At 37.9% G+C, this 15,198-nt stretch overlaps 1 protein-coding gene across 1 annotated transcript in view; it reads right to left on the reverse strand.

The window, feature by feature from the left end:
- The window catches only part of LOC104273321 (testican-3-like), a gene marked incomplete at both ends in the record, with an annotated part of 50,409 nt that extends 40,865 nt beyond the window's left edge, over window positions 1-9,544 (reverse strand). Inside the window, one exon of the mRNA XM_009868627.1 lies at window positions 9,430-9,544. Within this exon, the coding sequence (XP_009866929.1) occupies window positions 9,430-9,544 (115 nt within the window). The remainder of the gene's footprint in view (window positions 1-9,429) is intronic.
- Window positions 9,545-15,198: the final 5,654 nt, after the last annotated feature.

Below are 15,198 nucleotides of genomic sequence, written 5' to 3' on the forward strand. Positions count from 1 at the left end.
TTGATATGTCCAGAGACAGCATGGAGGATTAAGTTGTTCCATCACTTTTCCAGGGATGGAGGTGAGGCTGCTCAGTCTGTAGTTACTCAGGCCCTTCTGAAAGACTGGAGTGCCTGTCTTTACTAAAGAGCCTGTATCCATTTGTTCCTACACTCCAGTCACAGGAGCCATCCCTCTATGTCTCCGTGATGCCTATAACATCATAATCTTGTAGACACACACAAATCTCTAACTCCTCTTGTTCTTCATGCTCTGTGTATTTGCGTAGAGGCATTTAAGTGGGGCCCCTCTTGAATCCGACTTACCAGCTAAAATCCTTACTAGCTGGAATCCATTATCGCACACTTCATGTGCTCTCTTGCTGGCCTGCGATCCGTTCCTGGAGTCAGGGCATCTATTTCCAGCACTGGCCTCAAAGCGGGATGGACTGCAAATCCCTTCCTCTGACAAATCTAGTTTAAAGCCCTTCTAACCAGATTGGCTAGTCTTAGCCCAAATATGTTTTCACCTTTCTCTGAAAGATGTGCCCCACTGGCCCCCACAAGATCAAGTTTCTCAAAGTGAGACCCATGGTCCAAGTAGCCAAAATCTTGGCTGTGGCACCACTCCTGTAGCCATTCATTGATTTTCTTGATTCTGTCGGCTCTTTCAAGCCCCTTGCCTTCGACTGGGAAGATTGATGAAATTACTACCTGGGCACCTGAGCCCTTCATTGCCTCTCCTAGGGCTCTGTAGTCCCTCTTGATGGTTTTTAGGCTGCTTCTGGCTGCAACACTTGTGCCCACATGAAACAGTAGCAACAGATAATAGCCTCTGGGATGTACCAGGTTTCACAGGCTCTCAGTAGTAACATCTTTACTCCTAGCCCTTGGTAAGCAGCAAAACTCTCTAGACAGTGGGTTGAGCCGGCAAATAGGTGCCTCAGTGTCCCTCAGAACAGAGTCTCCCACTACTATTATCGTCCTCCATTTCTTGGATGAGCTGCTTGTTATTTTGGGAGCCAAACTGCCCACCTTCCCCTGATCTGAGGTCTCTATTTCAGCCTTTTTTCCCCTCTTCATTCTGCAGAGCCATGAAGCAGTTCTTCAAGGGCACCTCAGGCTCTGAGGGAGGTTTCTTCCCCCTCCTGGATCTTACCTGCACAAGTTCCCATTCCACAGCATTGTCAGCTTCCCTCTTTTTCGGTTGTGCCAGTGGAAGAACTTTGGCCAGAGGCTGTCCAACCATCAAGTTCAACCATTACCCTAGCACTGCAGGTCCACCACTAAACCATGTCACTGAGCATCTCATCTAGACGTCTTTTAAATACCTCCAGGGATGGGGACTCAACCACTTCCCTGGGCAGCTTGTTCCAATGCTTAACAAATGCACATCAAGAATAGGCACTCACAACATATGCAAAACATATGACGCATAGTTTTAATCACCTTTTTTTTTTCTTCCCAATGCAATAAAACAGCTAGGAAAAGGGAAGCTTCGCCTTCTTCCTTTAATAAACTGCATATCATAAAAAAATCACCAAAATATTCACAATTTCACCTCTCTTTTAAGCCCATAAAAGTCTAAATTATTTTCTCAACGAGTTCAATTAAGCTAAGGCTAAGCCAATTTCCTTTTCAGTACTTTGTAGAGTGTAAGTATGATCACAATAGCATAGTTACACAATAATTGGACTAATCAAGGCTATATAATGTTAGTATTGTGAATGAAGTACTGTTGCTCATTAGCCTATTACAAAAGAATTACTGTAAATTCAGCCTACGTACAGCATCGTTTCCTGTGCAAACACACACAGATAATGCAACAAGCTTGGAACACTGCCAAGCTGGCAGACTGGCAGCACCAATTATGCAAAGAACCAGAAAGCCTTCAGTAGATTCAATAGAGCTTGGAGCATAAGAATGATTAAGTGTTTCTGTGTACAACTGCAAATCACAGTAATGAATCAGACTAAAATTTCCAATAAGAGACTTAACTGCACCAGCTGGCCTTCTTCAGAAGCATTGTAATGGGAAATGATGACATCCTAAATAGTGGTGGTTGCAACTTTCACACAATCTGCCCACAGCAAACCCTTTGTTTTGCCTCAACTTTTTGGAAGTCTCTTTCTGAAATAATAATAAAATGCTGCAGCAACTAAAGATACAGAAAAGCTACAAACCTGTACTGTTCCTTCTTTTTCCTTTTTTTCTAATCGAATAAGAGCAAAGCTTTACTTGATCCTAATCAAATAGAGCATTTTCTATATCAGTTCTAACAGACTTGCTTTCAAAACTGCTCAGACTACCTTATACAACTACAGATTTGCAATTACATCTTTTGCTTTTTTCTTTTAAATCAAGCAAGTTTAGCTAGTAGGTAGTCTAATGGTAGCAAGTCTAAATTGAAAATCCTCTTATTGTAAAATTAAATAATAGGAAAACACCTCAAATTACAAAGTACAATGTTACAGAAATCCAGGATACATGTGTCCATATGATTTGAAATGACAATAATACATATACTTTTATATATATTTATTTATTTTTATATTTGTATATGTATTTATCTTTGCATGCGTGTGCATTTTTCTTACAAAATGGGTCTCTGGCATAACTTGAGATTGGTTCCTTTTTATGCCTGAGGACAATCTCAGTCATACAGTACCACAGTGTGGAAACAGAAGACATTTCAGATTGCTCTCCGGGTAGAATCAGTGTTACAGTTCTGCAACACCTGAAATTTACTCTGGGCTTCTGTCACATCATCCATAACAGGAAAAGGTTAACCTATCTCATGCTTAAAGGACCAAAACTCATCACTTCAAAGTCAAGATGGAACATTTTCCTTCTCTTACAATACTAAGGCAGAACACACTGAGGGAATAACTTCTGATAATCCAGTTCATACAAAAAAAGTATTTAGACTACTTTTCCAGATTCTTCAGAAACACTTAAACAGGGCAGGAATCAAAGGCAAGATAATAAACTAGACGACCAATGATTTGAACCAAATCAGCACTTGGAAATGCCATTTATATCAAAAATTTAAATGAAACTGCAATAAGATTAAGTGCTAGCACAAAATCTATCCAACTATCCAATCGCCCTACCTTAGTAAATTAGATTAAGTGATAACTGTTTTACCACTATCAGCTTCTGTGAGTCTATAAATAAATTGATGCTCTTTTAATATATTTTATAAGTAAAACTGGATTAAATTGAAGACTGCACCCACAGGGAGAAATAGTAGAAAATTTTTGTTAAGTCTTATATTCAGGTCCTAGAGCATATAAGCTATGGGGCAAGGGACAATTCTCACTAAATCTAACTTCATTTCACAGAACTCTTAAGAAACAGCAGAGGAAACATTTTAGCCAGACAGCACCCATCACTCTCCTTAATATTTAAAAGAGTGAATTCTGTATCATTAGGACCTCTATACTGCTAACCTCCTATGCACCTTCATATTTTGGAGTTGCAATCTGCACACTTCTCAAACCCGCCTGTTTCTTTGTTTTCACCTAGTCAAATGCTCACTTGTTAGGACTCTCTTTTCCATGACTAGTGAATTCTTGTCATTTTCCAGGTAAATCAGGATCTGTAACCAAAAATGCTTTTACCATGATTAAGTCAACTTAACCTTTATTTTAACAAAACAGGTTTGTTGGTTTTTTTTTTTTTTTAGAATTGCCACTATCATCAGAATCTATTGCTTAATTCGTATTTATTGGGAATCAGTTACTCATAAAGAAGATCCATAAAGCTGCATACCTCTATGGCAAGGCAATTCTATTCCTGTTATGAATACCTTTCCCTTGTTATTAAAGTACTTTAAGTATAGGCTGCTACCATAACGAATTAAAAAAAAACCAAAGAAATCCAGTATAAATGACTGTAAAGCATAATCTGCAAAGAGAAAGAATACAAAAAGAATATAAACCAAGATGTGTTACAACAAAAGGAATGATCCCTTATTTTTAAATAGTTTCCTAGAGATTTCCTATACCTAATACATAGAAAAAAAAAAAACAAAAACAACCCAAAAACTAGATCTGAAATACCTGAATTGTGTCAGAATTGCTTCCTACTCTGAAACATAAGAGTAAATGATTGGAGAGGGTGAGAAATCCAGCAACAGAAAAAGAAAGTTTGAGATCCTTACACAAGTAATGTCAGTCTCTAAACACTTCAAATCCATCTTAGAGGTACAGTATGGCAGAGACAAGTACAATCTATTTCTCCCATAGCAGGGAACTGTTGTGCTGATCTGGATATTTTACATAAACAAACACAAAAAAAGCACAGCACAACCTTCACAATGAGGGAGGGAGCATAATGTCTGATGGAGGAATTAATAAAACAGACAACTACATTTATCTAGAAAAGCTACATATGCATTTAATGCATTGAATAATTTAATAGATGCAAGATTGATTTAATGCATCCAATCAATTTTACGCAGTACACTTCTTTTACTTAAGGAAGAAGAAACATAAACTGTTTTATCAGATTCCACTAGGATCAGTCAGTAAGTACAAGGTTAGTCACTACGTTCTAATACATCAAAGACCTAAAACCGTCCTGCGATACACTCTGTTTCAGAGCTTATACACAAAACACATTTCTAAATGTTACTCAGTCATCACTCTATCAGTTTCCTGCAGTAAGTAATCAAATCTTGGAATGGACTGTGTAATCACTGAGTCTCAACTGAACTGTAGTCTCAACTGACAGTCTCAGCTGTAAACTGCCTCCTGTAGGTGGCTTGAGATAAAAGCAAAGACAAACGTTCTAAACAGATAGATGCTTCGCCTCTCCCTGCCTCCCTTCTTCCACCTCTAAGCATTATGTTTAAATAGTTTTGTTTCGACAAACATGTAGGACCAAAAAAAGAATTCCAGTAAAAGTAATCCAACTGAAACCACAGGCATTGTCCCATGTTTACTGTTATGCTTACATGAGAATTCTCTGCTGCATTGACACGCTGCCCCATTTTTTCAAGTTTTCCAGAGTCTTCCTCTTTACCTACAGCAAACCTACTTCTTTAGAACTTCACATATACACTGCTTAGTAGCCTATGATTCACAGAATGCTTTTCTTAGAGCAAATTAACACAATGTGTCATTTTGTATTATAACAATCTGTTAGAAATCTAAGTTAACAGACTATATGCAGGTCCTGATAAACAGGGTCAGCTCGTTATTGGACTAACTTCAACTTTTCTCAGCCTAGCTTGCTACCAGCTTTCCATGGCCTTAATGAGTTCCTACATGTTGTGGTATCACCACAAGTTCTTTTGCTCAAAGTATTTGAAGATTTAAGGATTCACCTTTATCTCCTGCTGTTCTGCATATACAAAGAACACATAGTCCATTGCAGGTATTCTGAAACACCCATTACCCCCTATAATCATCCTCCTTGGACTCATTCCTTCATTCCTTCTTATTTTCTGTCCAATTCTCTTCCAGCTTCACATTCACCTAACTTTTTCCATTTCCCTAAGCTCACAGGGGTGAACTCACAGTTCCCAGAGATTCTCAGTAATGCAGATTCAAATACTTAACTCCTGAAAGTGACTGAAAACTAAACCAAGCAAACTGATTTCTATTAGCATTATGAATATTCTGCTTGTTGCCATAACAGTCACATCACTGTATCCCAGTATTGGCAATACTGTATTCAGATATTCTACAAGTTGTATTTATAACTGAAGTACACTCCAAAGCATTTCATTACTGCATGTACAGACACTTCATAGGGCTTTTTACCCCTATAAAGTCTATCAGTTAACCAATAAAGATAAACTGGAAAGCACAAAGAGATGGTAAAACACCATTTAGGCAAAAGGAAAAGTTAATATTTATCTCTAGCGTTTCAAAGTTGATTCTTCTAATTTACACCAGACATTGAATTATTTATCTTGCATTCTAGTGCACACAGCTACTGCCTTCCCACAGCGATTCACGTGAAAGTATTTGGATAAATAAAAATTTATAAAAACCCTGCAGATTTTCCTCTCTTAAAGTACTTCCTCTTTCTTTCATAGGACACAGCTAAGAGCACAGCACAGCTTCCAACACAGTTATAGCCAGCAGAGATGCAAATCTAGTTATCTGCTACCAAAAAAAATCTGGTACCTCTAACCATGCCCCAATACTGTCCAAAGCTCTAGTATTTCAAACTACTCTTAAGCTCAATGATCTACAATGATTATTTACTTATTTCACCATTTTGTCAAACACCGTTCAGTCTTTCCAGGCCAGTTCAAACAGGAAGCTCTTGCATGACAATGCTGTGGCAATGCAGAAGCGTCCTAGAAGAGGACTTGCCATCCGGGTAATCTCCCAGAAGAGAAAAGGAGCCTTGTATGCAATACCTCAAGACTCAGGGGAAACAATGATCTCTGCTCTATGGGGAAAAAAAAGTAGCAAAACTATAGGCTTCCCTGACCCACAACATCATGAAAAGGACAGTTAGATGCAGCAGCTGGTTTTGAAACCACACAAATGCAAGCACAACACAGTAAGAGGACTGTGCTAAGAGCCCCACACTAATAGAGAGTCATCACATCAGTAGAGTGTACTGTCACACTAATTAACCCTGCTGGATCATATCATATCTTGTCACTAACAGCCTTGCACATGGCTGGGATATCCACTGATCACACGCTTCATTGTGTGGTACTGAGGTACCCTCAGTAATCCATACAGGGCTACAATAGTTTAGAAATTGTACTGTACACATAAGAACACCTGGGATAAAATAGAATAACTGAATGTCCATGCCCGAGTGGTTTTTTCCTGCAAGTCTAACAAAACAACAAAACAAATTACCAGTGTGATTTCTCCATTTGATACAGTTATCATCTGTCACAGTTATCATCTGTCTATGCTACGTCACTCAAAGAGTGACAGGATTCAGAAAGAAATTTATGAACAAGATAACGGAGCTGCTTGGAAATACTGCTTCTAATAATAGAGAATATAACTGTAAACCTGAGAATTTCAACTTGATGACACTACAGCATAATCTATTCAGCTAGAACTGTATTGCATGTTTCTTTCCCTCTGGTAGCCCAAAAATGCCCATAAATCCCTCATTTATCTTCAAGGTATGTAGAGTCTCCCCGGATTGTCTGTTGAGAATACTCCGCCATTATATCAGTTCACATGCTTAAAACTACTTTTCCTGTACAAGAGCCTTTGGAATCATCTCTGTAATGTCTATTGATCCATACGACAAATATGTCCAAATGGAAATCTATGGGGAAGTTCTCTATGAAGAGTTCCCAGTAATCCATGAAAGAAGTCTCAACTGTTTTTCCAGAAGACATCCCAAATTACCTTTCTTAAAAAAAAAAAAAAAAATCCAATTATCCAATTTTTGATGACCACAACACGCAGACACATACAGATAAAGTGGAAATGGAAAATCACTGGGACGAAATTTTGTAAAGATTAATTCCCAACAGATTGAATATAGACAACTGATATATCAGAAATGGATAAAGGTAGATAATATAAACTGACAGTTCTTAATATAAACTTTCTCATTTAATTTTTAACAAGATTTATAAATGAGTGAACTAATCCTTTCAGAATTTGGAAAAACAGATGGTTCTGTTGAAAATCAGTACGCAAATTGCAGATACTAGTGATGGAATAAAATCTTGGGCTGAAGAAATTATTAATGGTAAAGAGACCAGCAGACACAATTGCTTGTGAATATGCTATTCGTACTATTATCCCACCACACCACAGAAAGGTCAGAGACTGCATGTAGAAAAACTCTTTATAAAGAAAGTACAATGCAATTGATTTTTGCCTGGAACCTAGTAATCTGGGGGAACAAGTTGATTTAAGCTTGGAAAATCCCTGTCCTGGCTCAGGACATGTAGGCAGAGAATTGTTTCATCTAGTGTACAAGACTTGACTTGCAGTGCTTATTACAATCACCAAGGCACTGACATTCTGAAGTTTTTCATTATGAGACTGCATTATATTCAGACAAGTTTTGCCTCTTAAAACACTACTTTTCCAAAACAGTGTCAGGCACTGTGGGAGGAATAATACTAGTATGAAGGAAGATGTCAATACGTTTATTAATTCAACCATCGCATGCAGCTTCATCTAGTCTAGAAAAAGTTTTCAGTCTTTACCTGCTACATGTATACTTAACTTGGAGATGTCTTTTTTTCCACTGTTTTCAGTAACATATGTAATAGCACTCACAAATTTCAAACAATTGTGTACAGTTTACACTGATATATTCCCCTGATAGTTCACATAGAGTTCAAATTGAACTACCTACCTTTGATAATAATTCTTGCACCTTATACTTGATCAAACCACTATGTCTAGCTCTACACTAAGATGGATATAAACACTTTGCTCTACAAACAATGTAGCTTTTTTGTTCATTAACTGCAGCTGCAGATAAAGAATAGTTTAAACTTTTCCTTTCATTATGTACTGTCTTGCTGGTTTGAAAAGCTACAGATCGGTGTATTTAACATATCTAAACACTTGGAAAAGCATTCCTTCTACTATCCACAGAAAGAACTATACTGGCTCTCTAAAAATCTTGAAATTATTCTCTTACATCAAACAAGAAAGTCTATTATAGTCCTTACCCCTTTTCAGCCTCTACTGAGGAAAGCACTTTTAACACACACTTATTTCAATCAAGTTATTGATGTTTAGCCATTTTACTATGCTCCATTTCCAACAATGCAGTGAAAAAAAATTAAAAAAATAAAAGGAACAAGCCTAAGGCAAAAATGCAACTTGACGTCACTTCCTCAGCACACTCTCATTACTTAACTAAGTGTATGGTTCAGGCTCTTGCATGTTGACTTTCTGCCCTAGATAAAGCCACACTAAAAGATATATAAATAGGGCATTTGGAACTGTTCTCTAAAAAGAAGGTAAGAATAAAAAGCATCTACATTTGGATTCCAGAATACTTTATGGTACTTTTGTTCTTTATATTCAACCAGTCCCAGAATGCAAAGAAAACTGGAATGTCTAGAAGAAGAAAAAAACCCACCAATTTATAATATAACAGCCCATTACCTACACTTTAACAGGCAGTTTTGAGTTCTCTGGTTTCACATAAGAACTGATGAGGTCAAGGTAACATACAGCAGCAAGATATTATCGTAATCATTTTACTCATTTGGTACTAGCACAGTAGGAATTTCCTTAAAAGTATTTGTATCGGTAGCTTGTAATGTCTAAATATGTACACCCTCTAGTTTACCAGCCTATCAAAAAAATCAAATATTAAACAGTCTAATCAAAATCTGCATACATAATTACTTCTAAAATCTACTCCCACTCTGCTCCTATGTTGTTAAATAACTAAACTAATTATAGTGTATTTATGGTTTACAGTCAGTCACAAAGACTTTAAAAAAGCCTGTAAGATTAACTTTTAAAGTATTTACCTGTGTGTAAGCCTTCGGTGACTAATGCAAACAGCAGTTTGTTGATCCTGTGCAACGCAGACCTTATGGCGACTACATTTCATCTTTAAACATGGATCTTTAGCCGGATCTAAAGCTAAAAATAATTTTAGAAAATTGTTAATACTTATCTAGACAAATGCAATTAAAACAACCACACCACACACAAACCCCACCAAATATATGGAGGTGGGGCTGGCCTCTGCTTTTAGAGCGTGCTGGACTGCAAGGCACTTATGATTTTCACCAGGATAAAATGCAGCACACTCAATAATAATGCAAAATGAAGGACTGCAAAATTCCTTACCAAGGAAAATGGATTGTCATGAAACATGGATACTTCTGTATAGGCTGTATATGCTGTTAAGTACCCTACTCAACACTCTCATTGTTAACATTTGTAACAAAGGCAATCAAAGGCTGATGGTTTTAACGTAGCTGGAAATACTTTTTAAATATTAAAGTTTGCTTAAGACCTTTAAGAAATTCACATGCACGTTGTGTCACATTAAGCACCATATTCCCAAAGAAAACAACTTTGACCTGGATTCTGCTGCCATCAGCTCTCCATTTGAGTCATGCCAGCTCTAAACAGGATTAAGTTTGTGATTTGTATAGCTCAGAAGCTACTGCATTTCTAAAATCAGAATAAAATCGTAAGCTAAAAAGTAGTGAAGAAGAAGTCAGAAAGGCAAATGTCATTTGATCAGGAGTTTGGAACATTTGTTCATTCAGATGTTATGTTCAGATGTCATGTTCAGATGTCATCTTCCACATGTAAGATCTTATAAAAGCTGTAAGACAGGATGATAATAATAATAAAAATAAAAGGTAATTCCATTCAACCCATTTCTTTTCACTCCTACTATGAAGTAATAACTTCTACAAAGCTACACTGCACAGTAATAATTCACTAAGACATAAATGGCAATGTGCTGGTCCATAAGCAAATTGACCTGGAGAAGAAAAAACATATCCATTCATTAAATTCTACTGTTGTGTGATAAGAAAGCAATCACCACCACATTCTTTTTAAAAGCTGCTGATTTCTCACTGTAACCCCCAAATACTGGTACTTCTACCTCAAAAGTCCTTTTTCTTTCCTGCTTATTAAGACACAGCTGTGTTCCTCCAACTCAGCATTAAGTGGTGAACAATGACACTGTCTGAATTTACTGAGAAATTACCAGGTGAGATTTCAGTAAAAGAAAACTTGTATTAAAATACACAAGTGAGTGTTTTACATGACTGTCTTTAAATATGAATTTCACCTGCAATACTCTAGCTCACTTATTTCTGCCTTAGGGGTTTTTTTGTACGTGGAACTTTAGTCATAAATCCATGCTCATCTTTGAGCTACACTTCATACTACAAATACTAACTTCTGGCTATAATACTAGAAGAGCCAAATAATCCTGTTTGTTACTTAATATTGAATTTGTATAGCACATTTCTGCAGTAACAGATTTATGCTCTCACAAGAAACAATCAAGTTCTCCCCTCTACGATCTTCATGGTGTCTTTGAGGTAGCCAATGTTCCAAAACTATTACTTTTTTTTATTTGAAAGTTTAGTAGCCCTCAAAAAACCCCACCAAAATCCCCAACAAAAAGCCTTAAGAGCCCATTCTTCTATATTAAATGCCAAGGCCTAGCTTAAAGAGACACTACTGAGAATCCTAAATCACAAAATCAAGAAAGCAAGCTATGAACAAGTAGAATTCATTTTTCCTGAGCTCATCTCAAATTTCCCATTTTACTATCCAGTCTTCAGTTGTATTTCAGAAATGCTCTTTCCTCATTTTCCACATTTACCTATGTGTATATATATATATGTGTGTGTATACATATATTCTGAAAGTTACGCTTCTTCTATTCTTCATGATCAAAAGGAAACTCTTAACCACACCTCTGTTTAAACTACTGTAAGGCTGACTAACCATATACTCAGGAAACAAGAGCCAACTTGATCATTAAATGTAGTTTCGACACATGATTTTGTGGTGCCAAGTATGATTAAATGCAATCTAAGCAGTAATTTCTTTAGTTTTACTTCCTTCTTAACATTATATTCAGCTGTGCAAGATATATACATTACATTACCAACACAGAAGAAAAGTAATGGAATTATTAATATAATAATTAAATGCAGATGGAAAAGAAATATTTTGTTAATTAGAGCATACACAAAGATGCATTCCTCTTCCAGGTATTTATATTTCTACAGCAAACCAGCCAGAAAACCACAATAAGTCATCCAGAGTAAGTCTGATTACATATTCTGTATCCTCCAATATACTTTAGATTTCAGAATCCAAGTCAAATACGTTCTCTGCTTAAAGTCTGCTAGAATTTAATGTCAGCCCCTAATAAGTATGAACAAATTATCACTTAATGTACTGGTCCAAGCACCTCTTCCCACAGTGTTCCCTGGTGGAGACACTAAGGTAGCAATATTGGAATACAGTACTGGCATATCTTTAGATTGTTTTGCAAAACTGAATAGGTTGATGGAACAAAAATATATGAGCGAGAGAAATCTGGAAACACATAATGATGCTGAGTTCAGCATCAAGGAGAAAACGTGTTTCAGGGAAAATGGAGAACAAAAAAGATCATGTAGCTTTCCATTCCCATCAAAACGGTTATTTCTTTTCCCTAGTTCTTGGGACTCTGGAAGTGTTTTGACAGCATAAAGATGTGTATCAAATTAAGGAAGACATCTAATTTATTGCTAGAATCAGAATTACTTTACTTCTAGAATAGAATGTGAGGGGTCAGAGTTAAACATCCTACAAAAAAAAACTAATAATAAAAAAAATAGAGCTGTACACGCACAACACACAGCCCTCCTAAACCCCAACACACATGCAAGTAAATAAAAACATTTTAAGATTTTTGAAAACAAATAGTGCAGTGGAACCCCAAAAGACTTTAATAGTAAATCAAATTGGAAAATGGCTTTGAACAAACAAACGATGACAGAAAGAAGTGCTGGATTTTCATGGCACCGTTAGAAATAAAACTGTTGGGAAGAAAAAGAGACTACAAGAATCGCATCGAGTACTGAAGCTCCATTAGATTCTTTAGGCATTTAACAGTCTTTTTCCACCAAACAAGATTGTTTAGAATTCTGTGTTAAAAAACACAATTCTGTGCAGCACCTATTCACAAATTGCACCTTTTAAATTAAACATAACGATACGTGTTCACTGGTGAGAATCTAATGTCAGAAATCAGTTGTGCAAGACAACAGAATATCTGCAAGGCAACCCCTTCTTGGCCCCATGTTGATGTCAGAACTCCACTATCTTCTGTCCATTTTTTCCACTCTAAGAAATTTCTTTGAAGAAAATCTAACTGCTTACAGAAAGGAAAGACTTAACCATAAACATATCTAACTATTAACACATTCCGTGCATATGCAACTGGCTTGTTTCATTTGCTGTGAGACAGAGAAGTGGGTTTAATGGCTGTTTCTTTCATGGTCACTAAAGTGAAGTACTGCAGAACATCTGTGTTTGTGAAAATACACACCTGTGTATTTAGAGCAAGACTTTTTCTTGGCAGCTCTGTTCAACTGCAGAGAAATGAAGAATTTTAAGGGATTTTTCACACCATCTCTACCAATTAGACACTGAAGGATATAACAGTGACTTCATTAACTTCTCAAAAGTATTTTTTTTACAGCAAACAGCAGGAGAGATTGGGTGAAAGAACTGCTTTTGGACATTTCAAAAGTGAATTATTTACTGGGTTAGGCTGGGCCCTTTCATACCAAAAGTTTACATAACCACTTGGACTGGGAGCCAGGACACATAATCTGTTCTAGAATATATCCAAACCTTACATTATAAATATACACTTCCAGGATTTGCTGACTCAGTGGTTATCATATCATTTCCTGCACGAAACACTTGATTACATCAGGTGTGGCATATACTCATTGTATAGCGAGACAGCTATGGACACTGTTAGTGCAGGGACTACTATGTAAAGACAGTGAGTAAACGAACAGAGCTTCATCTTACGTGTGATACATGGCCCCACTTCTCCCAAACCTTTTTCCACAAAAATTTCTTAGTGACTGAACCAGTTTAGGGATGTAGAAGTCAAAGAAAAATGCATGTTCTGGGATACGGGTTTTTTGAGAAGCTTCAGTATCTCACAACAGCAAGAAAAAGACCAAAGAAATCACTAATATAAAAATACAGACTTTTGGAATGTGAAAAAGTCAACTCCCTGAGGGGTCAACGTATGCCTGAACTGACACTGCAGCTTAGCAAGCCAGAGAGTAAAATAAAGAAAGAAATGTTGCTTGAAACTGTGAAAAGCAGTGCAAGTCTTTCTCTCTACAGAATCAAGGAATCATTAAGGTTGGAAAAAATCTCTAAGATCAAATTCAGTTGTCAACCCCACACTATCATGACCACTAAACCATGTTCCAAAGTGCCATGTCTACACTTTTTTTGAACACCTCCAGGGATGGCAATTCAACCACTTCCCTGAACAGCTTGTTCCAGTCCTTCACCAGTTTTAGTAAAGAAATATTTCCTAATGTCCAATCTAAACCTCCCCTGGTGCAACTTGAGCCCGTTTCCTCTCGTCCTACCACTGGTTACGTGGGAAAAAAGACCAACTCCCACCTCACTACAACTTCCTTTCAGGTAGTTGTTGAGAACAATGAGGTCTCCCCTCGACCTCCTTTTCTCCACACTAAACAATCCCAGTTCCCTCAGCTTCTCCCCATGAAACACGCTCTCCAGACCCTTCACCAGTTTCACTGCCCTTCCCTGGACCCACTCCAGCACCTCAGTGTCCTTCTTCGCGGTGCCAAAACTGAACACAATACTCAAGCTGCAGCCTCACCAGTGCCAAGCACAGGTGCAAGATCACTTCCCTACTCCTGCTGGCCACATTATTCTTGATACAGGCCAGGATGCCATTGGCCTTCTTGGTCAGCTGCGCACACTGCTCGCTCATGTTCCACCAGCACCCCAGGTCCTTTTCTGCCAGGTAGCTTTCCAGCCAGTCTTGCCCAAGCTTGTAGCGCTGCTGGGGTTGTTGTGACCCAAACGCAGGACCTTGTACTTGGCTTTGTGAAACTTCACACAGCTGACCTCAGCCCATCAATCCAATATGTCCAGGTCCCTCTGCAGAGTCTCCCAACCCTCCAGCAGATCAACACTCCCATCCAATTTGGTGTCGTCAGCAAACTTACTGAGGGTGCACTCGAATCCTCATCCAGATCACTGGCAAAGATGTTAAACAAGACTAGTCACAAAACTGAGCCCTGGGGAACATCACTTGCAGAATGCTGTGAGAGACAGTGGCAAAGGCTTTACTAAAGTGCAAGTAGACAATGTCCATAGCCTTTCTCTCATCATATGACCCATCTGGTCACAGAAAGAGATCTGGTCAAGTAGGACCTGCCTTCCATGAACTCATGCTGGCTGCGCCTGATTCCCTGGTTGTCCTGCATGTGTCATGTGAGTACACTCAAGACAAACAACTCCATAACCTTCCTCGGTACCAAGGTCAGGCTGACAGGCCTATCTTTCCCCTTTCAGCCCTTCTTGTACATGGGCATTACATTGGCAAGCCTTCAGTCACCTGGGACCTCCTCTATTAAGCAGGACTGCTGATAGAATGATGAAGAGTAGCTTGGCAAGCTCCTCCACCAGCTCCTTTGGCACTCTCAGGTGGATACCATCTGGCCCCACAGATTTATCTGATTTTTATGAATCTATTT

The sequence above is a fragment of the Apaloderma vittatum genome, unplaced genomic scaffold, assembly GCF_000703405.1.
Source record: "Apaloderma vittatum isolate BGI_N311 unplaced genomic scaffold, ASM70340v1 scaffold2264, whole genome shotgun sequence".
Taxonomy (NCBI): domain Eukaryota; kingdom Metazoa; phylum Chordata; class Aves; order Trogoniformes; family Trogonidae; genus Apaloderma; species Apaloderma vittatum.